Here is a 23,039-nt window from a genome sequence, read left to right on the forward strand (position 1 = left end):
TCGTCCCCAGCTAGGTGTCATATGATTCATTCTTTGTTTTTTTTTTCCCAGCGAATGGGGATGGAATGCATGATGCATGCGAAGCACAGTCACAGTAGCAGACGAAGGCATGCATGCATGCACAGTCGTCGACTCATACATAATTCCATTCCATTCCATTCCATTCCATTCAATGCAACGCAGCATTCTATAACAGCCAGCTAGCTGCCATGGCGAGACAAATTAGTCCTTTCCTTTGCTCCCCGAGAGGCTGCAGCAGCTGTCCCTTCCCTTTCATTGTCTGTGTGACCGCACATCGCAACCTACCTTACAGCCTTCACTCTCCACGACACAAGGGGGCCGGAGACACCAGCTCTGCATGCCACCCACTTACCTACCTACCCTGCGTAGGGTACCCTTGACCTATTGGATCTGTCTGCAGTCGTATCTTCTCTTCATCCCTTCCAGTCTCTTCTCTTTTAATGGGAAAAAACATAGATATATATGAAGGTTAACCGTGTAGAAAGAGTTGCTTCCATTGCCAAACGTTTTAATTTTGCTCTAAATGCGCATACGGCAGAAGAATGAGGGCCGTGGAGCATCGCAATTAATTTGCCATAAAGAGAGGAATCTAAAGTCACGAAAGGTACTGCCCGTTGACTTCGATCGCTAGAAAGGAGCTAGTCATCATCGCATTTTAATACACAGTCCACTCATAAGTCACAATTCACCCATGCAAGGACGATCGACGGGCCGGGAAACCTCCGCGTGTCATTCTCTTTAATGTATCAGAAGGAGAGTTGAAAAAAAAAATATTAAAGGGCTCCTCACTCGTTCTTTTTAAAAATATTAAAATACTATTTAACATATTTCTCATTTAAAAATATTAATATTTTAATGTCGTCGTAACTATTGTAAAATGTTAAAATAAACTAATCCAATTTAATCAAAAGTATTACAATATTATTATATAAAATTATTTTTTCCTAAAGACCACACAAACGCTAACTGCCCACCATCACTCGAACGCGCCGCCGCCGCCGCCTTCTCCACATTTTGCACCGTAGTCTTATAACCAGTTAGATTGATCGACACCGAGCGACAACAGCTCAAGAATACCTCGTCGTCGTCGTCTATATCAGCGGAGAGTGGAGAAGCCTGCCCTTCAGGAAATTAATTAGGCATATTTTAACAATTGATTAAAGGCGCAGAGAAGCGAGTGGCACAGAGATCAGGAGCAAACATCAGCATGACTGCATGAGCTAAGTACCAGTGCCAATGACCATCTCCCCTGTTTTTACCCCTGTTTTTTTTTTTTCTCAGGGCTTTTCTCGCACATCATCCCTTTTGTCTCTCTTTGTCTCCACTCGCATCCACTGCCCTCTATATACACCGGAACTAGAAGAGACAAAATTACACACTAAGCCACAGGAATAGAGAGAGAGGAGCGAAGATGATGCCGCAAGTGCCGTCAACGAGATGGTGCCCCACGCCGGAGCAACTGATGATACTGGAGGAGATGTACCGAAGCGGAGTCCGCACGCCCGACGCGCCGCAGATACAGCAGATCACCGCACACCTCTCCTGCTACGGCAACATCGAAGGAAAGAACGTGTTCTACTGGTTCCAAAACCACAAGGCCAGAGAGAGGCAGAAGCTCCGCAGGAGGCTCAGCATGCACCATCTCCTCCTCCGCTCCGCCGCCGGATTTAGTACTCCTAACTGTCACGTCTTCTTCCACGGCCACCACCACCACCACCATCATCATCTCAGCACTGCTTCTACTTCTCCCCTCCCCCATCACTTCTTTAATCAGGTCCAGTCCAGTTCTTTCCGATCATCGACCATTTATTTCAATGCGCATGTCCACTAAATCTGCGCGTTTGATTTGCAGGATGCGGCGCAGGGATTGAATTTGCTGTGCAAGTTGGAAACTAAAGGGGAAGAACTAACAAACAGCAGTGCTGAAGCTTACGGGTGTCTCCACCAGTACACCACCAATCCCAGCTTCAATCCTCCAAAGACACTCGATCTGTTCCCCACGAAAAGCTCCGGCGGCTTCAAAGATAAATCTACCGATCACTAAATTATTAATTTACATACGGCAGCTATGCTTTAGCCTTTATGATATATATATCATACATATCGATCTTAATTCCTCTTCGAGTAGAAGAGATATCTCATGCATGACTAGGGTATAATGTAATTGTGTGACGTTGATGAGTACGTGAATCAGCTACCCATCTGCATGCACTGTTTGAGTTTGTTGATGTAATGTTGGTGGTTTATGGCAGAGGGCTCCTGTTTCTATGCGTACGTAGACTGATGCTTTTCTCGATGTTGCTAATTTTGTTTTTTTTTTTCCTCTGTTTTTTTTTCGATCTGATGTCTGCCTTGGCTTGATTCTAAAAGCTGTCAATGCTGCAGGAGATAGTACTCGAATGACTTGTAGATATCAAGCCTTTATTGGTTCCAGACCAGTCAGTAAATGTAGGCAATATATAGGGTTCTTGCAAACTTAAGGCAATATATATGTTTGACGCAATGATCTTCTTAAATGAGGGGATTCACAGTGTCAAGTCCTTTCTCTTTCAACATTAAATCTTATATAAGGTTATTTGAATCTAAAAAAAAGATTGCAAGGGCTAACTTTGTTGGATTCAAAAGTATATAAAAAAAATGCACCAGTTAGAATGTGACTAATTAGATCTCAAAAATTTACATTTCAATGAAATTAACCTTTCATTTAGCTGTTTGGGGTAGTTAGGTTGTTTTGATTGACTATATAGACTAGTTAGGATAGGTGGGCTATGGTTTGAGCAGGTTGATCAATTCAATTGTGCTGTGCTGAGTGCTGACTGATCGATGCAGTTAGGTCGGTCCTCAAGGGGGCCATACATCAAGCCTGAACTGGATTGCCTTGACTGTAATGGTGGAGCTAGCTCGGGTGATCTATCCAGGCTATGGGCCACGAGCATCGTGTCAACGTCATCACCCCATACTAGTCTCCTCTTTCCTTCTTATGCCATCACGCCGAGCTAGTCTCCTCTTTCCGATGTTTTTTTTTTAATTTCTCCCACATAAATCTTATTCTCATCCTTATGAGACCCTCGGGCTACAGCCCAGGTAACCATAAATGCGGCTCCGCCCTTACTTGACCAACTAATCTAATTACCCCTACAACTCTAACTAACTTAGCACAAGGGTAAAATTAGATTGGGAAACCTCTCTTTTGATAGTTTAGGTGTTTAAGTTTCGCTCCAGTAATCTTAGAAATAGACTGTCTCTCTTGATTCATTTATCGAATAAATTTAGAACTTATGCACACTCAAAAATCCATCATCAATTGTGGAGGCCTCTTTTCCCTTCTCTCTATTACCATCACTTACTGGTGAAATTAATGAGGAGGAAATCAGTAGCTAGTTGGAAGTAGTTACTTAGGGCCACAGTCTATACGTAGTTGTTATAGACAATGGAATTCATTGGTTCTGGTGTCATGCATGGCAGTCTCTAGTCACTGCAGCTAAGTTTTGGGGCACGGTATTGGCTTCAGTAACATGCAAACATGCATGCAAGGAAAAGGTACAGAGCCAGAGAAGGCAAAATGGAAGATCTGTGAGCAATTCTTATTTCCATGGCATTTCTGCATTCATGAATGTTGTGTTGAAGTTTTGCAATATTCACAATTGTTTAATTAATAGGAATGATGTGAATTGTGAACTAATGTCTGATCATAATCCATTACTAAAAAAATGAGCAGACAAAGTTACAGTGCTTCTGAAACCAACTGTGAAACAACAGCATCCCAGACTGCTAACTAGGATTCTGTATATCAAAATGTATGTACTGTGTAAAGAAACAGGCTTTCTCCTTTTTTATGTGTTTTTGCTGAAGCTGGCAAGTAATGACAGGAAATGAAAAGATACCATGAACTTGGTAAAATTTGTTGCTTCATTAGGCATTCACAGATGCATCCTGGCACAAAGATCTCGCTGGCAGTCTATTATATCTCACCATAACTTAATCAGATATTCTTCTTGGCATTTATCTAAAGTCAGGACTTTTCCTGATGACTAGGGCTGCAAGGTTATGAAGCAGGACATTGGTCGAATGATTTGTGATCCGTAAAATTAAGAACTGAAGCTCAAAATAATCTAAAAGAAGTTATAAAACACGTTGGTTTATTACAACAAGTACTCATCTCAATTGTTGAGGAAAAGAGGCAGATACAAAGAGAGCCCAATTCCATTCTGCATATTCTGAGCAGGAATTTCTTGTAAGCGATTGCAGCGATCATATGAAAGTTGATTTTGCTGTTAGTCTTGTTTGAAGAGTTCACGACCAATGATCATTCTCCTGATCTCGCTAGTTCCAGCACCGATCTCGAATAGTTTTGCATCTCTCAGGAGACGACCTGTCGGGTACTCATTCACGTACCCATTGCCACCAAGACATTGGATAGCCTGTATGTCACAGCATGAAGAGCAAGTTTCTCATACACATAAATGTCAGCAGAGTAATTTGGATTTGAATTTGTAAAATTTGATGGTTAGGAAGACAATGAAATAGAAGAGATAGAAGATGCAAAATTCTTCATACTGGAATCTCCAACTCTCTTGTCATGTGCACTGACGCCTATGTCCGTAATCAAATTATCCAATAGTTTACCTCCATGTTTGTATTTTCCAACATTAGATTTATGAGGTCATCAACTCTTGGAGTTGTTCCTCTATACAATTGATTTTGCATAATTACAATTACAGCACAACATGAGTCTGATAAATTTATGTTTTTTTTAAAATCTTCTATTATGTTTTTTACCCACATTCTGCCCAGAGTTGCAACAAATCTATGAGACCACTTTAAAAAAACCAAGAGTCTGCTTAAACTTAAAATTTAAGTTATACCCTTTAATTGTTCAAATAAATATATTTCCTGAAATAAAATTAGAGATTTTAGGTTTAACAGTCGAAACAAAAATCCAATGGATAAGTACATTATAGATGATTTTTTAAAATTTTGTAAAACAATTTTTAACATGGTGGCAAAAGGCGAAAACGCTTGCCCCCAGCGCCCCCGCAAACCTGTCCCAAGACCAACACGGAGGAGGTAAATCACGGGCGGCTACTAGCCTTTAGAATAATGACTAACACATAAGAGAGGCATTTACCTCGGCTTTGCCGAGATTCGAACCCCAGACCTCATGGTGGCAACACCTCATGTGCTAGCCATTACACCCATCCGAGGGGACAAAAAAAAAAGTTTTAACATGCGGTGATGGCAGGTTGCTTTTTTTTCAAATTTAATTTAGTTCAACTAACTCCGCCCATGACGACTAGCCATGGCCGGTCCCAAGTCCGAATAAAGGAGGAAGGTTGTGTTAGGTTGCCAGCCAGCGTCAAACTATAGCAAATATTCAATGAATGAATCCATTAAATTATTGTGCTAATGCTAGGTTGTTCCTCGGAAGGAACGCGTTGCAGGGTCCGACTGTAACGTCTCGGGAAGGACCGCTACATCTCCAGAACTCGGGTGTAGTGATAAATATGCAAGAGTTCGCGTTACAGGGTCCGATTGTAATGTCTCAGCAAGGACCGTTACATCTCCATGAGAATTTGGGTGTAGTGTTAAATAGGCAAGAGTTCTCACACCATAAGTCAGATAAGAACAAATATGATAGGAAAACTAATAATCTAAGATTTGGAACATGAAAAATAGGAACTCTCACTGGTAAATCAATGGAGATAGTAGATATGATGATTAGGAGAAATATTAGTATTTTGTGTGTACAAGAGACAAAATGGACAAATGAGAAGACAAAGATGATAGAGAACTCGGGTTTTAAGTTATGGTACACTGGAAAGAGTAAAGCAAGAAATGGAGTGAGTATTATTGTAGATAGTTTGTTAAAGGATGAAGTAAGAATAGTTAGAAAAAGGAGATAAAATTATAGCCCATAAGATAATAGTGGCGAAAGAAACTATGAACATAATTAGCGTATATGCACCACAAGTAGGATTAGATAAAGCTACCAAATCAAGGTTTTGGGAGGACTTAGCTGAAATATTACAAAATATTCCTCCAAATGAAATGATTTTAATAGGAGGTGATCTAAATGGACATGTCGGAGTGAAAAATGAGGAATATGAGAGAATACATGGGAGTTATGGGTTTGGAACGAGGACTGTGGAAGGGAAAACTATATTAGATTTTGCGATAGCATATGACTTTATATTAGCTAATATGTTTTTTAAGAAAAAAGAAGAACACTTAGTCACATTCAAAAGTGGGGATAATAAATCGTAAATTGACTTTCTTATAGTTAGGAAGAAGGATAGAAAGATTTGTAAAAATTACAAAGTCATCCCTGGAGAAAGCTTAACTACCCAACATAGGGTAGTAGTGTTGGATATACGCCTCAAACATAGTATCAATAGAAAGAAAATATATACAATTCCTAGAATTAAGTGATGGAAGTTAAAGGATGGGAAGCAACATATATTTAAGGAGAAAGTAGAAGTATAAGCATTAGGTGAAATATACGATGACTCTAATACAACATGGGATAAGATGGTATCAAAGTTGAAAATAGTAGCTAAGAGTATACTCGGTGAGTCAAAGGGACATGCACCACTAAGTAAAGAATCTTGGTGGTGGAATGAGAAAGTACAAGAGAAAGCGAAGGAAAAACGAATAGCTTATAAGGAATTATATATTTGTAAGAACGAGGAAAACTTAAAAAAATATACAATAGCCAAGAAAGAAGCTAAGAAAGTAGTGAGTGAAGCAAAAAATGAAACTTTTGAACGGTTATATAAAAAATTAGATAAAAAAAAAGGGGAAAGAGACATTTATAGAATAGCTAAAGTTAGAGAAAGAAAAACAAGAGATCTTAGCCAAATAAAATGTATTAAAGATGAATATAATAGGGTATTAGTAAACGATGGAGAAATAAAAGAGCGGTGGAAGAGGTATTTTCATAAACTTTTCAATGAAGGTTTAGGTGACCAACTTAACTTAGATAATTTAATTAGTTCAAATGAGCATAGAAATTTTAATTTTTATCGTAGAATTCAAACTTAGAAGTAAAACAAACTTTAAATGAGATGCACAATAGAAAAGTCGTTGGACCAGATGATATTCCGATAGAGGTATGAAAGTGCTTAGGGAAACAAGGTATTGAATGACTTACAAAATTATTTAACATGATATTGAAAACGAAAAAAATATCTGATCAATGGAGGATAAGTACTCTAGTTCCCTTATATAAAAATAAGGGAGACGTACAAAATTGTGCAAACTATAGGGGTATTAAACTAATGAGTCATACTATGAAACTTTGGAAAAAAGTAATAGAAAAAAGATTAAGGAAGGAAAAACAGAAAATCAATTTGGGTTCATGCCTGGAAGGTCGACAATAGAAACTATACATCTCCTTAGACAATTAATTGAAAAATATCGGGAGCAAAAACAAGATCTACACATGGTATTCATTGACTTAGAAAAAGCTTATGATAGAGTCCCAAGAGAAATTATATGGAGAATTTTAGAAAAGAGAGGTGTTAGCGTAACATATATTGAACTATTTAAGGATATGTATGAGGATGTAGCGACCAGAGTAAAGATTTCAGACGGAGTAACTGAAGCATTTCCAATAAAGATAGGGTTACATCAAAGATCAGCTCTAAGTCCCTATCTTTTTACACTAATTATGGACGAACTCATCACAGACATTCAAGACCATGGTGCATGTTGTTTAAGATGATATTATTTTGTAGATGAGACATGTGAAGGAGTAAATGCTAAGCTAGAATCTTGGAGGAAAACAGTAAGAGAAAGGTTTTAAGCTTAGTAGATTAAAGATGTAATATACGGAATTTAAGTTTAGCAATATTAAGTAATGACACAATTGTTAAGATAGGATACGACGAGTTGCCCGGAGCCGAGAGATTTAAATATTTAGGATCATTTTTACAAAATGATGGAGGGATTGAGAGAGATGTCTTACATAGAATACAAGCAGGATGGGTGAAATAGAGGGAAGCGTTGAGTATTTTATATGATCGTAAAGTACCTCCTAAACTTAAAGGTAAGTTCTATAAAACTGCAGTTAGACCTACTATGTTATATGGAGTTGAATGTTGGGCTATGACTCGAGCACATGAGCAGAAGATGAGAGTTGCAGAGATGAAGATGTTAAGGTGGATGTGTGGATATACGAAGATGGACAAAATAAGAAATGAGAGCATTAGAGAACAAGTCGGAGTTGCATCTACTGAGGAAAAACTCCGAGAGACACGTTTAAGATAGTACGGACATGTACTTAGACGACCAATAAATGCTCCAGTTAGGCGATGTGAAACTATGATAAACATGCATAACAAACGAGGAAGAGAAAGACCAAAAAAGACTTGGTTAGCAACAATAAAACAAGATAAAATTTATTTAAATATAGATGATGATATAATAGGAGATAGAGCTCAATGACGTAAAAGGATTCATACAACCGACCCCACCTAGTGGGAAAAGGCTTGGTTGTTATTGTTGTTAATTTAGTTCAACTCTCTGCTCCATGTCACTTCCATCTTGTTATTTTGAACTAGAAATTTACAGATTTGACCATCCCATTTAGTATTCTAAGAGTTTAAAGCTGCATTAATTCACAGAAAATCTACTAAGATATGGAAATCCAAGCCTTAAGCATCCAGTACCTGGAGGGCAACTTGTGTAGCCTTTTCAGCAGCTAAAAGAATAACCCCAGCGCAGTCCTGCAAAATGGGTAGTTTGCAATTTTAGCACCATGAAGATTGTAAACAATGAGCAGAGCATTAAAAAACGTGAGCATTCACAACATCAAGCAGTAGACAAAAGGGGGGGAAATGATGTTCAAGAGAACCTTTCTGTCAACATTTCCGTTATCACAGTCCCGAGCAACAGAATACACAAATGCCCTACAAAGAGAATGACTCTATCACATCTATCAGCTAGTAAAATTAAAGATTTAACATATGGTTATCAAGCAAACTCAAAGATAAGTACCTAGAGGACTGTAAGGAGGTGTACATGTCAGCCAACTTCCCCTGTAATTTCAGGATGCTACATTTCATAAGTCCAATAAAAGTGTTCATAACACACGTCTTTTTTGTGGTATATTAAATTAGATTGCCAACCTGTATAAACTGAAACTCTCCAATTGCACGGCCAAACTGCTCTCTCTGCCGAACATAGGGAATAACCGCATCAAGGCATGCCTGCATAAGTCCAAGAGGGCCAGCAGCTAGTACAAGCCTTTCCAAATCAAGCCCCGACATCATGACATAAACCCCTGTATATATTAGTTATAAGTCTATAAGTAGATGCCTAAAGAAAGTAAATAAAAAGCAGAGACTTGCTATTTTGCATGCACAAAAAGGTTACGGAGAGGTAAAATAGAATCCCTCGTATCATAAGCAAACAATATTGCAGCCATTCCCTCAATTTTCTTTACTGCATACTCCATGAAAATCGGTGCACTCTTGAAACTTCTCCAAATCTTTTTGTGTATTGACTCCAAAAATATTATCAATTAAGAGATCATATATTTCAGTTTCAACAGCAGGGCTGAATAAAGTCATGGTGTTCTGATGAGATATGTTTAGTTATCACAATATTAGCCTCTTTATTCAAATTCATTAATAAAGTTCTTTTTTATATATCTGTGCTAACAAATTTGTAAATCGATGGCTCAATAATAGATGTCAAAAGAAAATATATAAAAATAATACTTTTTGAATGTCCATCTCCTTTTTCTAATAAATATTTTCTGTGCTGTGAGAAATCTTAAAGAAACTAGCACCTTTTCCTTCTTCACCGAGAACATTCTCCTCTGGAACAAAGCATTTTTCAAAGACAAGCTCACATCTGCAAAAGATGGTGACAGTAAGGAAAGCATTGACCATGTGAAGGTCAGATCAAAGTTGAAGAGAGATCAAACATACGTATCGCTTCCTCGCATACCAAGTTTATCCAACTTCTGAGCAGTACTAAACCTGAAAAAACATATCATGTCATAACTAAAACACCACCAAACCCACATATATAACTCCAGTAACTATAACAAAACTCACTCAAAAGCATAAAACTAAAATGTGGATTAAAAATTTTACTTCCTTTTTATAAATGTACATCCTACTGCACCTTAAAAAGTAAAATGTTATAGGCCTCAATGGAGATCCAACATTAATTTCAAGGTAACATTACTTAAGAGAGTACTGTGAATACCCTGGCATCCCCTTCTCAATTATAAAAGCAGTAATTCCTTTTGATCCAGCACTAATATCAGTTTTTGCATAAACAACCTGCAGAAAATTCAATGAATAAAACATAAAAATACAGTGAGGAATTTAGCAATCGTGAATTAATAAACTTTACTATGGATGACTCTTTATTATTTTCAAAAGTAGCAGTGCACTGAGTTCTGAACTACTACATAAAGAGTCAAAATTATCAGGTTATGTCGTTCCACAAAATGCTTACAGCATCGAACTTTTTAATTGGTTAATAATGATACAATTCTATATGTGATTTTCCTTTTTTTAAAAAAAAAGCTCCGGAGGCAAAAAAAAATGATGATACTGTTATATGGAAAAATTGTCGTATTAATATATAGCTAGGTTAAATGATCAAGAAAAATCATAAATGTTACGGATAATGATACAATGAATTCAATTATATAAAGCACAGATGATTACCAATGTCTGAGCAGTGGGGCCATTGGTACACCACATTTTGTTGCCATTTATGACATAACCACCATCTACTCGATCAGCTTTGCACTTCATACTGACAACATCTGAACCAGCTGAAATTGTAGACAAACTTGTAATGAATCACAAAAGCAGAAAACTTCGGAGAGGCCACAGAATAAAAGATAAATGATCAGATTGACTAATTACCATTGGGCTCACTCATTGCCAGAGCCCCAACATTCTCCCCACTAATTAGCTTCACATTAGGGAAAAGTAGAATAATCAGTACAGAAAGAAGAGATAGGTCCATTCAAATAATTATACATTAGGAGCGTTTGTGTAATTTAGCTTTATGGAATGGCACAAAAAATGAATATTGTTTGACCAACATTTCCAATATAGATAATAGAATCATAAAGTCACCATCCACGACAAACCATTATCATCAAGAGGCTACAATAATTTTCATTATTGGTTAATGAAAAATTATCTAAAATATATCAAGAATAACAAAAGAACTATTAGGGTAAATAATCAATAGTGAGAGGATACATATAAGAACCTTGGGCAAATACTTCTGCTTTTGCATAGATGTCCCATGCCTCACCTACAAAAGTAACTAACACATGAGATTAGTCACATTTATTATTTTAATTATCAAGGTATACTATTTGAGTAATGGATGCAAATTTTCCTTGTACCAGTTGATTTATGCAAAGGTTGGAATGTGCACCATAGGAGAGGCCAACAGACCCAGAAGCACGACTAATTTCTTCCATTGCAATACAATGATATGCGTAACCAAGGCCAAGTCCTCCATATTCCTCTGCAATGACAAAACTATTTTCTAGTTAGAGGAAGACACCTCTGATGGTTTTTATTCCTCATGTAGTTAGATGAATTAATTAAATTTGGCATCTAAGTAAAAAGTGAATATCCATCCCCATTGAGTTTGAAGCGCATGAGTTCATAGGGACCAGTTTTCTATCTATAGACCATTAGTTGAATATGGAGTTGACTCCAAGTGCAACCACTTGTATAAACAATCCGTTGCCATGAAACAACTAATTTCTTCCATTACAATACAGCCCTACAAGTAACCAAATCTAATTTCCTTCACATTCTCCTGCAATGAACTATTTTCTAGTCAGCAGAGTTGCCTGGATTCCTATTAGTATAGGTAGCCATGAATTGATTGAAGTAACAGTCCGATGTCACCATAACAGATCAGATCCAAAAAAAGGTCATTTCATAACTCCTAGAGTTGTCATCCGCTCCCAACAAACAAAAACAGGAGTTGAAATCTCACATTTAGCAAGATAACACAAACAGTTAATTAGGTCTTAGAATCCTTGTTATAGCAACAAAAGAAGCGATAGGCGATAGCATTACCTGGCGCGGTGATGCCTAGGAGATTGAAATCCCCCATAAGTTTCCACAAGTCGACATCCTATAAGATGTTACATTGGGATTAGATGCTACCATTACAAATTCAGCGCAAACTAGATAGCCAAAGCGATACAACCTTCGGGAAGTGATTCGTAGCATCGATTTTGGCTGCATGAGGAGCGATGTTTTCTTGTGCAAACTGATCAACACTCTCCTTGAACTAGAAAACCACAATTAGTTTCCCAATCAGAAACAAGCCATGTAATTTTCGGTGATCCCTTCCCAAACTGACATCCCTCGTGTCGCCATGATGCTTCGGAATCCTACCTGCTTCTGGGTGTCATCGAAGAGGAGAGAGGTCGAAAAGCAAGCCCTTCGATTGCTCCATTGATTCCGGACAAGGATCGCGGCGGCTCGCCCGGTAGAGAAAAGTCGCTGCATCTCCAGCTCTCCACTTGCGATTTGAACAGAAGCTTAAAAATTTCGCTCTATCTGCTCCGAAATTTCTAGATGGCAACTGACGCAGAGGGATCGAGTTTATCGCGACGGCCAAAGAACACGATCGCGACTTCTTACATCTGCAGACAGGCCCTGCGTATTAGAACAAATGCCAAGACTGGTATAGTTTGGGTAGTCCGTCAAGCTGAGTTAGGTTCTTCGATGACAAATGCGTATTCTATTGGAACACGTTTAATGAAAAATAAGAAAATTAAATATTGTAAAATTTTGATTCTTTTTCATTCATTTATGTTTTAAAAAAAACAAAAAAAAATTATAAAAAAAAGAATAATTTGAAAGTGAATGCTTTTGTATATACGGAGACAATGCTCGAGAATATATATACCAATTATCATTGATGATTCTCTCAATTATAAATAAGAGATAATAGTCGATAGAATATATTAATATTACTGATGACTTATTTTATTATAAATGGGAATACTCGTCCTACCACATGTGGGATGTTGGTATAAATATCTCGTGATAGTTTTACTATGATCAACTTAGTTAACTTAGGTTCTATTATATTTGATTCTTGTGTCTAACTGTGCAGGAACTTAGGAGCACAAGAAGTCGAGCGAAAGATGTAACTAGCGAGAAGGATGACACGAATATAATTGAACCAATTAGAGTTAATATAAATATCAATGTAATATAAAATTAACAAATTACAAATGTCGATACATGTATAATTGAACAAGATAAAAGGAATTACTATTCTAACAAAACTCAAAATCGATAAAAAAAAAAAAAACTGAAATAGAGGAAAAATAAAGGATAGTAAGTACAACGATTGAGTGGATATAAGAAAATAGTACATGACTAAATATAAAGAGATCAAATAAAACAATCTCAAGAGTAATATCAACTAATCATAATAAGTGTGTAAAAATAATAAAATGTATATACTAACCTAATGCAACCAATGTTCATAGACGGAGCTAGAAATTTCATATCGAGTGGGCGAAATGTATGTGTTTATGTTGAGAGAAAGTGATCATGTCATTGTCTCTCATTCACCTCACTTTCACCCCCTATTCCTATACCTCATACATTTCTTATATTTAAAAATTGAGGAGGGGTGGCCGTTGTCATCGCCCCCCCCCCTGGCTCCGTCCCTGCCAATGTTATACAATGAACAGTAGTAAATAACAATTGTATTGCACATAACAGCATGTATAAACAAATAGCAGTATATATCAACAATGTAAAGAACATATCATAAGCATATGCAATAAACATATCACATGCATATGCAATAGTCATTGTCGACACACAATTCTAGTTACCACTACTCTTAATGGCCGAGTGGGTGGATATGACAAAACTATATGCAACTTCAGCTACCACTATTCCCAGTAATCGAGTGGGTGGATATGAAAAGTAACTATCTAGCTATTGATTGTACGTAACTCCAGTTACCATTACCCCGAGTGACTGAGTGGATAATTAAATGTCTCATGATCGCTGACGATTCTCTCAACCATGAAAGGGAGACAATAATCGACAGGATATACTAACAGACAATGATGATTCTCTTAACCAAAATAGGAGATAATGGTCGACAATATATATCAACAGTCGCTGATAACTCTCTTAACCATGAATGAGAGAAAATAGTCGACAGGATATACCAGCATCATTGACAACTCGCTCTACCACAAATGGGAATACTCGCCCTACAACGTGTGGGATGTCAGTGCAAGTACTCTGTGATAGTTTTAGTATAATCAACTTAGTCAAGTTATGTTCTATTGTGTTTGATCCTTATATCTAACTGTGCAGGAACTTAAGAGCACAAGAATGTTAGGATCCTACGTACTCGGCTAGAGAGGGGGGGTGTGAATAGCCGCCCCAAATCGCTCGTTTCTTCCTACAATTCGTTAGCGCAGCGGAAAAATAAACTAGAAACGAAAGGAAGAATATCAAACCTTAACACAGCGATGTACGAGGTTCGGAGATGATGCTCCTACTCCTCGGCGTGTCCGTAAGGTGGACGAACCCAATCAATCCGTCGGTGGATGAGTCCCCGGAAAACCGGCTAATAAATACACTCCTTCTGGGTGGAGAAACCTCGCCACAGAAACTTCTTGCAACAGCAAGAAAAGAGTACAAGGAAAACAAGAAATAAAGTAAATTACAAATGTAAACTTTCTTGCCTTCTCTTCGACTAGAAGAAGCAGCAGCTTCCAAGCGCTTACAACAGCAGGTGACCCAGCCGGAAGCTCACGCGAAGCTTCAAAGCAGCTCAACAAAGCTCAACAGCAGCACCAAGAACAGGAAGAAGGAAGAAGAAGAAGAAGGCTCGCAGCAGCAGCCCTCCTTTTATAACCTGCACAGCAAAGATAGAAGCCGCGGAGAAGACGGAGCGACCCGTTGTGACTCAACGGTCGAATCGTGGACCGATCAGGCTCCACCCGATCGGTCCAGAACCCTTCGATCGGTTTGGGGACCGATCAGGCCTGATCGGTCCCTAGACCGATCAGATTGCTCCACGAAAGTGCCCAACTTTCTTGCGTTTCTGATCGATGCTGGACCGATCGAGCCACATGGATCGGTCCACGCATCGATCCCACTTCTCTCTGCGTCTCGATCGGCCGTGGAGACCGATCGAGCTTCATGCCGATCGGTCCCCGACCGTCGAAGCTTACAGAACCGCTTCTGTTTGTTATCCGATCGGTCACCGGATCGATCGATACACAACGAGTCGCTGGATCGGCGCAGATCGATCCGTAGCTTAATTTTGCCCAAACCAATCCCAAACCTTCAAACCAATATCCGTCAACCTTGACCTATTGGTACATCATGCTTAGCATCCGGCCACTCTCTTGACTGCTAAGACTCCCCACCAAGTGTCCGGCCAATCTCTTTGACCCACTTGGACTTTCTCTTCGTGCCAAGCATCCGGTCACTCCATGACCTACTTGGACTTCCCATCACCGATGTCCGATCACCCTTGATCCATCCGGATTTACCTTGCCCAACTTCACTCACGGGACTTTCACCTAGCTTCACTCACTAGGGTTTTCACACCGCCTAACATCCCTCAGGACTTTCTCACCGCCTGCTTCACTCACCAAGACTTTCCAACCGCCTAACATCCCGTTAGGACTTTCCCACTCGGCTTCCTCACTGGACTTTCTGCATCGCCTAACATCCCGCTTAGGACTTTCCCATCGGCTTCACTCACAGGACTTTCCAACCGCCTAACATCCCAGTTAGGACTTTCCCCTTGCCTCACATCGGACTTTCCACACTGCCTAACATCCCAGTTAGGACTTTTCTGTGCCAAGTCTCCATTCTTGGACTTTTCCAGTGCCAAGTCTCCATACTTGGACTTTTCCCGTGCCAAGTCTCCATACTTGACTTTTCGCGTGCCAAGCTCCCTGCTTGGACTTTTCCAGTGCCAAGTCTCCATACTTGGACTTTTCTAGTGCCAAGCTCCCTGCTTGGACTTTTCCGTTGCCAAGTCTCCATACTTGGACTTTTTCCCGAATCAGGTCAACCAGGTCAACCTTGATCTACGGTTGCACCAATAATCTCCCAAACATCTATTCTTGTCCCATATCAAGAATACAACTCTTCCACGAGTGTCAAACATTAAAATACAACTCAACTAGGTCAACCTTGACCTAAGGTTGCACCAACAATCTTCCTAAGTCAAACATCAAAATACAACTCGAGTCAGGTCAACTCGAGTCAGGTCAACCAGGTCAACCTTGACCTAAGGTTGCACCAATAATCTCCCCCTTTTTGATGTTTGACAAAACCCATAATCAAGTTAGGTTAACCCGATAACCTAACTTAGGTTTTCCAATCATCTTCCAATGTCCAATGTTCTTTCCTTGAACATTCTCTGGACATTCTCCCCTTAGGTTAACCCGATAACCTAACTTGGGTTCTCCAATAATTCTCCCCCTTTTTGACACACATCAAAAAGAATTCCAATGTTCTTCCTCGAACATTCCTTGACATTCTTCCCCTAGCTTAGGTTAACCCGATAACCTAACTTGGGTTTCTCCAATAATTCTCCAATGAACACTCTCCCCTTTTTGACATACATCAAAAAGAAAAAGGAGGGTATCAAGGTCAAGAGTTTCTTCCTAATGAAAGTCCCATACCTTTCATTGAAACTCTTAATTTCCCCCTTGATACTAAACTCAACAATCAACTTAGTGATAATCCCATATCACTAATCCTCAAAAGTCTTAAGGAGTAAAAATTCTCCCTAAAAGTCAACTCCCCCTTGACAATTAGGTGAAACTCCCCCTAAAGGTCAACTCCCCCTTGACCATTGCACCAATAATGTCTTTGTGAGTTCCAAACCTTTAGAAATCCACAAAACCCAACTTCCAGCTGAAATTTCAGACCAACAGCTGAAAATCAGAAACTGGCACGCTCTGATCGGTCCCCAGACCGATCAGAAACCCCATGGATCGGTCCCTGATCGGTCACCAGACCGCATCAGCTCTTCCCTGGATCGGTCCAGTGACCGATCCACACAGACCTGGACCGATCAGGGAACCTCCTGATCGGTCCACAACCTGATACTGATTTTGGAAATTTCCTTCCCGAAATTCAGAAATTCCTAGAAAATTCCAAAAAATTTGAAAAATTGTGAAATTTTGAGGATACATTCCTCATAACATATACTATCATGGAAAAATAGTTTTCTATGAAAATAACTTCCATTTTTCAATCTTGATACAAAGTTCAAAAACTTTGAAATAGTTCAAGTTTAACTCAACTTTGTATCACAATGTTCAATGATGAATGCTATCACTAGGAAAGCTTCATCAAGGTTTTTCAAATCAATTTTAAAATGCTTTTAAAACCATTTGTATTTGGGACCATAATCTTAGGGCTAGATGTACATGACTTGTACACAAGCTTTCCCTATGATCCTTAATTTCTTTAATTAGGGTCATCTAGGCACAAGGACAATGCACCTTGATCCTAACTCATGATCCTAATATCTCACACACATCTAAGGTGTATCAAACCACATTCAAGTCAATTTGATGTGAGATATGGGTTAAGGTCAACTTAGGCTAAGTTCTCATGCATTTTCTAAACACCAATTTGATCTCAATATCAAATTATATGTTTGTCCTTAAATCAATTTCATTGATTATAATGCCAGAGATGATGACATGGCATATAATGATATCATAAGTAAAAACATGTGCCAATGTCATGATGTCATGGCATAAAGTTTGAAAACTTAAATAAAGCATGACATATAAACTAGCCTAAGCATTATCATGACATTTCAAATGATAATAAACTTAATATGATGTCATGGCATGACATATGGCAACCAATCATGGCAAGTTAGCACAAATAAAATACCTAAATTCCCTATCTAAGTATCCTTAGCCTTAGCTAACTTAAAATCTAACCCTAGATTGCCCATATATCCCTAAGAGAAAACCAAAATCCCAATTATGGTATTTCTCTAGGTTTTCTTAAATTGTGCCAAATAAGATTAAAATCGATATTTTTCAAATATGGCACAATTTACTCTTCAAGGAGTAAATAATAATTCTTTTTCATTTTCAAAGGTTATCAAAACCTTGAAAATGCTCCTTGAGTGTCAATTTCCTCAAAGTTGGGTTAACTATCCTTCTAATTGGAGTTGACACTCTCTAACCCATCTATGGGATAGAGAAGATGCTCCTAGGAACCCAATATCTATGTGAGCTCATTGGGTTCACTAAATATTCACTAGGGATGACTTCCCTAGCAACCCTCCTAATGACCCTCTTAGGCTTTGAAGCCTTGGTCATTTGGGACTCATCAAGATCAACTCTAGGGGTGACTCCCCTTGTGACCTTGGTGGTGGTCTTCCTAGCCCTAGGTTTTGTTCCATAATCGAATGGAATACTATGATAAGTGGGCTTGACCACTTGGGACTTAGGTTTGTGACCCAAACCTTTCTTGTCCTTGGACTTGGGTTTTTGACTCTTAAACCCTAGAGATGACTTCTCCATGTTTTTAAGAGCCTTTTCTAAATTATCAAGTCTTGACCTCAAGACTTGAATTTCCTCTCTAATACCTCAAGTGTTAATTTGTCATTTCTCTTGAGATATTCCTAGGCATGTGTCTAGTCTTCTTGGGATTTCTACCTAGGTTTTCCTTAACTTTAGAAGCGTTAATCCTAGGGTTGGTATTTCTAGTGTTATCCTTACTTAGGCTAACATGTTTAGCTCCTAAGCACATGTATTGGTTCCTAAAGTTAACATGCTTATCATTATTAACAATTGCAAAAAAACTACTAGCATGAGTTTTATTAGAATTGCAATAATGAACCTTAGAGATTACCTTAGGGTTTGCCTTAGCCCCCCCTATTGATGTGCTTGGTTTCTTGTCCTTGTGAGGTTGCCTCCCCCTCGGACATTGGCTCCTATAGTGTCCTCTTCGCTTGCATTGGAAGCACACCACGTGCTCCTTGCCTTTGCGTATCGGGCCTCCGGCTTCCTTGACCTTAGGCGCCGGTGGAGTCTTCCTAACTCTCTTTGGACATTTGCTCTTGTAATGTCCATACTCCCTACACTCAAAGCATAATATATGTAATTTGCTCGAAATTAAAGTGTTTGAGTTACCTAGGTTTGTGGATGGAGATGAGCTTTCTTCTTCATCCCTTCCGGAGGTAGAATCTTCTTCTTGCTCCGATCTTGAACAAGAGGAACTCTCCTCCTCTTCTTCCTTGGATGTTGAGTAGCCCTCAACTCCCAATTCGCTCCCTCCATGATGTGAGCTACTTGGCTCACTAGGCTCCTTTTCATGGAATTTTGCCAAATTGTTCCACAATTCCTTGGCGTTGTTGTACCTATCTATCTTGCATAAAATATTATTAGGCAAAGCAAATTCAATAATTTTTGTTACCTCGTCATTGATTTCGGATTGTCGGATTTGCTCTTTCGTCCACTCCTTCTTCTTGATAGGTTTTCCTTCCTCATCCATCGGAGGGGAAAACCCTTCTTGTACACAAAACCAATGTAACATATTAGTTCTAAGAAAATACATCATCCTTACCTTCCAATATGTGAAGTTGTCGTGAGACTCGTAGAAGGGTTGAATCGTGACATCTTCTCCATAAAGATCCATCTCTAGCCCGTGCTCCCCCGGGTGTTGATCCGTCGAAGAGCGGCCTCGCTCTGATACCACTTGTTAGGATCCTACGTACTCGGCTAGAGAGGGGGGGGTGTGAATAGCCGCCCCAAATCGCTCGTTTCTTCCTACAATTCGTTAGCGCAGCGGAAAAATAAACTAGAAACGAAAGGAAGAATATCAAACCTTAACACAACGATGTACGAGGTTCGGAGATGATGCTCCTACTCCTCGGCGTGCCCGTAAGGTGGACGAACCCAATCAATCCGTCGGTGGATGAGTCCCCGGAAAATCGGCTAATAAATACACTCCTTCTGGGTGGAGAAACCTCGCCACAGAAACTTCTTGCAACAGCAAGAAAAGAGTACAAGGAAAACAAGAAATAAAGTAAAATACAAATGTAAACTTTCTTGCCTTCTCTTCGACTGGAAGAAGCAGCAGCTTCCAAGCGCCTACAACAGCAGGTGACCCAGCCGGAAGCTCACGCGAAGCTTCAAAGCAGCTCAACAAAGCTCAACAGCAAGCTTAGCAGCACCAAGAACAGGAAGAAGGAAGAAGAAGAAAAACACCAAAGCCTTGATCTCCTTTTATAACCTGCGAACCTGCACAGCGAAGATAGAAGCCAGCGGAGAAGACGGAGCGACCCGTTGTGACTCAACGGTCGAATCGTGGACCGATCAGGCTCCACCCTGATCGGTCCAGAACCCTTCTGATCGGTCTGGGGACCGATCAGGCCCTGGGCTGATCGGTCCCTAGACCGATCAGATTGCTCCACAGAAAGTGCCCAACTTTCTGTTCGTTTCCTGATCGGTCTGTGGACCGATCAGGCCACAGCTGGATCGGTCCACAGACCGATCCCACTTCTCTCGGCTGCGTCTCTGATCGGTCGTGGAGACCGATCAGGCTTCATGCTGATCGGTCCCCAGACCGATCAGTAAGCTCACAGAACTGCGCTTTGCCTTCTGTTTGTTATCTGATCGGTCACCAGATCGATCAGATACACAAACGTATCGCTGGATCGGTCTGCAGACCGATCCAGAGCTTGGTTTTTGCCCAAACCAATCCCAAACCTTCAAACCAATATCCGGTCAACCTTGACCTATTGGTACATCATGCTTAGCATCCGGTCACTCCCTTGACCTGCTAAGACTCCCCACCAAGTGTCCGGTCAATCCCTTTGACCCACTTGGACTTTCCTCTTCGTGCCAAGTATCCGGTCACTCCTATGACCTACTTGGACTTCCCATCACCAGATGTCCGATCACCCTTGATCCATCTGGATTTACCTTTGCCCAGCTTCACTCACCAGGACTTTCACCTAGCTTCACTCACTAGGGTTTTCACACTGCCTAACATCCCAGTTAGGACTTTCTCACTGCCTGGCTTTACTCACCAGGACTTTCCAACTGCCTAACATCCCAGTTAGGACTTTCCCACTGCCTGGCTTCACTCACCAGGACTTTCCAACTGCCTAACATCCCAGTTAGGACTTTCCCACTGCCTGGCTTCACTCACCAGGACTTTCCACACTGCCTAACATCCCAGTTAGGACTTTTCCGTGCCAAGTCTCCATTCTTGGACTTTTCCAGTGCCAAGTCTCCATACTTGGACTTTTCCCGTGCCAAGTCTCCATACTTGGACTTTTCGCGTGCCAAGCTCCCTGCTTAGACTTTTCCAGTGCCAAGTCTCCATACTTGGACTTTTCTAGTGCCAAGCTCCCTGCTTGGACTTTTCCGTTGCCAAGTCTCCATACTTGGACTTTTTCCCGAATCAGGTCAACCAGGTCAACCTTGACCTACGGTTGCACTAATAATCTCCCAAACATCTATTCTTGTCCCATATCAAGAATACAACTCTTCCACGAGTGTCAAACATCAAAATACAACTCAACTAGGTCAACCTTGACCTAAGGTTGCACCAACAATCTTCCTAAGTCAAACATCAAAATACAACTCGAGTCAGGTCAACTCGAGTCAGGTCAACCAGGTCAACCTTGACCTAAGGTTGCACCAACAAAGAAGTCGAGCGAAAGACGCAACTAGCAACAAGGATGACATGAGAAAGAGCCAACGAGCTCGGTGCGTCCAAGGGACAAGGTGCTGCGGAAGAGTACGTTGGCAGACAAGAAGGAAGCGCACGACGTGTTGGGGTTGCAAGGTTGCAAACATAGTCCCATATTGAAAACACATGGAAAAGATCATGGGTTTATAAGAGAAAGATATCTCCATTGGCATAAGGCCTTTTGGGTAGAGCCCAAGAGCAAAACCATGAGAGCTTAGGCCCAAAGTGGACAATATCATGTCATTATGGAGATATCTAAATTCTTTTCGATCCTACAATTGGTATCAGAGCCTAGACTGCCAGAAGGTTTAACCGCCGACTGTGCACAAGAGCTATGGTCTGATTGAACCATGTGAGTACAATATTGACCTCGAACAAAGAAAGTGGGGGCTCCTAAGTTCGGATCAAGAGGACCAGACACCAGGCAGGAAGTCCTAGTTGCGGCTAGGCAAGGAAGTCATAGTAGGTCGGGTGGACCGAGGGGCAGGAAGTCCTAGTAGGTCGGGTAGACCGAGGGGCAGGAAGACCTGGTGGGTCAAGGATCAGACGTGGGAAGCCCATGGTTCTTTGTTTGAGGGGGGGATTGTTGGGGTTGCAAGGTTGCAAACATAGTCCCATATTGAAAACACATGGAAAAAATCATGGGTTTATAAGAGAAAGATATCTCCATTGGCATGAGACCTTTTGTGTAGAGCCCAAGAGCAAAACCATGAGGGCTTAGGCCCAAAGTGGACAATATCATGTCATTATGGAGATATCTAAATTCTTTTCGATCCTACACGACGTTTCTGAGGGATGAGGAGTTGGAGCGGAAGATTGCTCGAGAAAAAGGTCGAAGTTAGGTTCGGGTGAGCTTAACTCTGGAAGGTCGGAGCATCACCCAATGAAAATTAGCTAAGGAGCTGATCTGTTGCAGGGAAGACACCTTCAATTGCTTGGAAGATGCCTTCCATGAACAATGTCGAAGGCGCATTCCAACCTATTGAAAGCGCCTTCCAATAACTGTTAGCCAAAAATAAAGTTTTATCTTTAGTGATAAAAATTCTCTGATTGAAGGCACCTTGAACCCTATTAAAGGTGCCTTCCATCTTTGGATAGAGTTTTTCAGGGGCTATAAAAAGACCCATGGAGCTAGGAAATACACAACAACTTCTGTATTAATTTCTTAGTAACTTCCTAAGCTGCAAAAATGTAAGAGACTTCTCCGCCTTCAACGAAGGAGATCGTTCTAGGATTTTCATCTGTCTTAGATTAACAACCATCTAGATT

At 40.1% G+C, this 23,039-nt stretch overlaps 2 protein-coding genes across 2 annotated transcripts; one reads left to right on the forward strand and one right to left on the reverse strand.

Annotated features, from left to right (window-relative positions):
* The first annotated feature begins 1,085 nt into the window (after positions 1-1,085).
* LOC122003994 (WUSCHEL-related homeobox 3-like) lies at positions 1,086-2,205 on the forward strand. Its single transcript, XM_042558942.1, has one exon. The coding sequence runs from the start codon at positions 1,433-1,435 to the stop codon at positions 1,850-1,852; it is 420 nt and encodes a 139-aa protein (XP_042414876.1). The 5' UTR covers positions 1,086-1,432; the 3' UTR covers positions 1,853-2,205.
* A 1,904-nt stretch (positions 2,206-4,109) lies between these two features.
* On the reverse strand, positions 4,110-12,684 carry LOC122006571 (isovaleryl-CoA dehydrogenase, mitochondrial). The gene is made up of 15 exons (XM_042562123.1): positions 12,423-12,684; positions 12,232-12,315; positions 12,099-12,156; positions 11,408-11,532; positions 11,269-11,313; positions 10,914-10,962; positions 10,710-10,819; positions 10,240-10,316; positions 9,957-10,007; positions 9,815-9,879; positions 9,150-9,304; positions 9,019-9,059; positions 8,876-8,930; positions 8,691-8,747; positions 4,110-4,442 (listed from the first exon to the last, which is right to left on the reverse strand). Exons 1-15 carry the CDS (start codon positions 12,534-12,536, stop codon positions 4,296-4,298), a joined length of 1,233 nt encoding a protein of 410 aa, XP_042418057.1. The 5' UTR covers positions 12,537-12,684; the 3' UTR covers positions 4,110-4,295.
* Between the last annotated feature and the right edge of the window lie 10,355 nt (positions 12,685-23,039).

This window comes from Zingiber officinale, chromosome 7B (assembly GCF_018446385.1).
Source record: "Zingiber officinale cultivar Zhangliang chromosome 7B, Zo_v1.1, whole genome shotgun sequence".
NCBI lineage: Eukaryota > Viridiplantae > Streptophyta > Magnoliopsida > Zingiberales > Zingiberaceae > Zingiber > Zingiber officinale.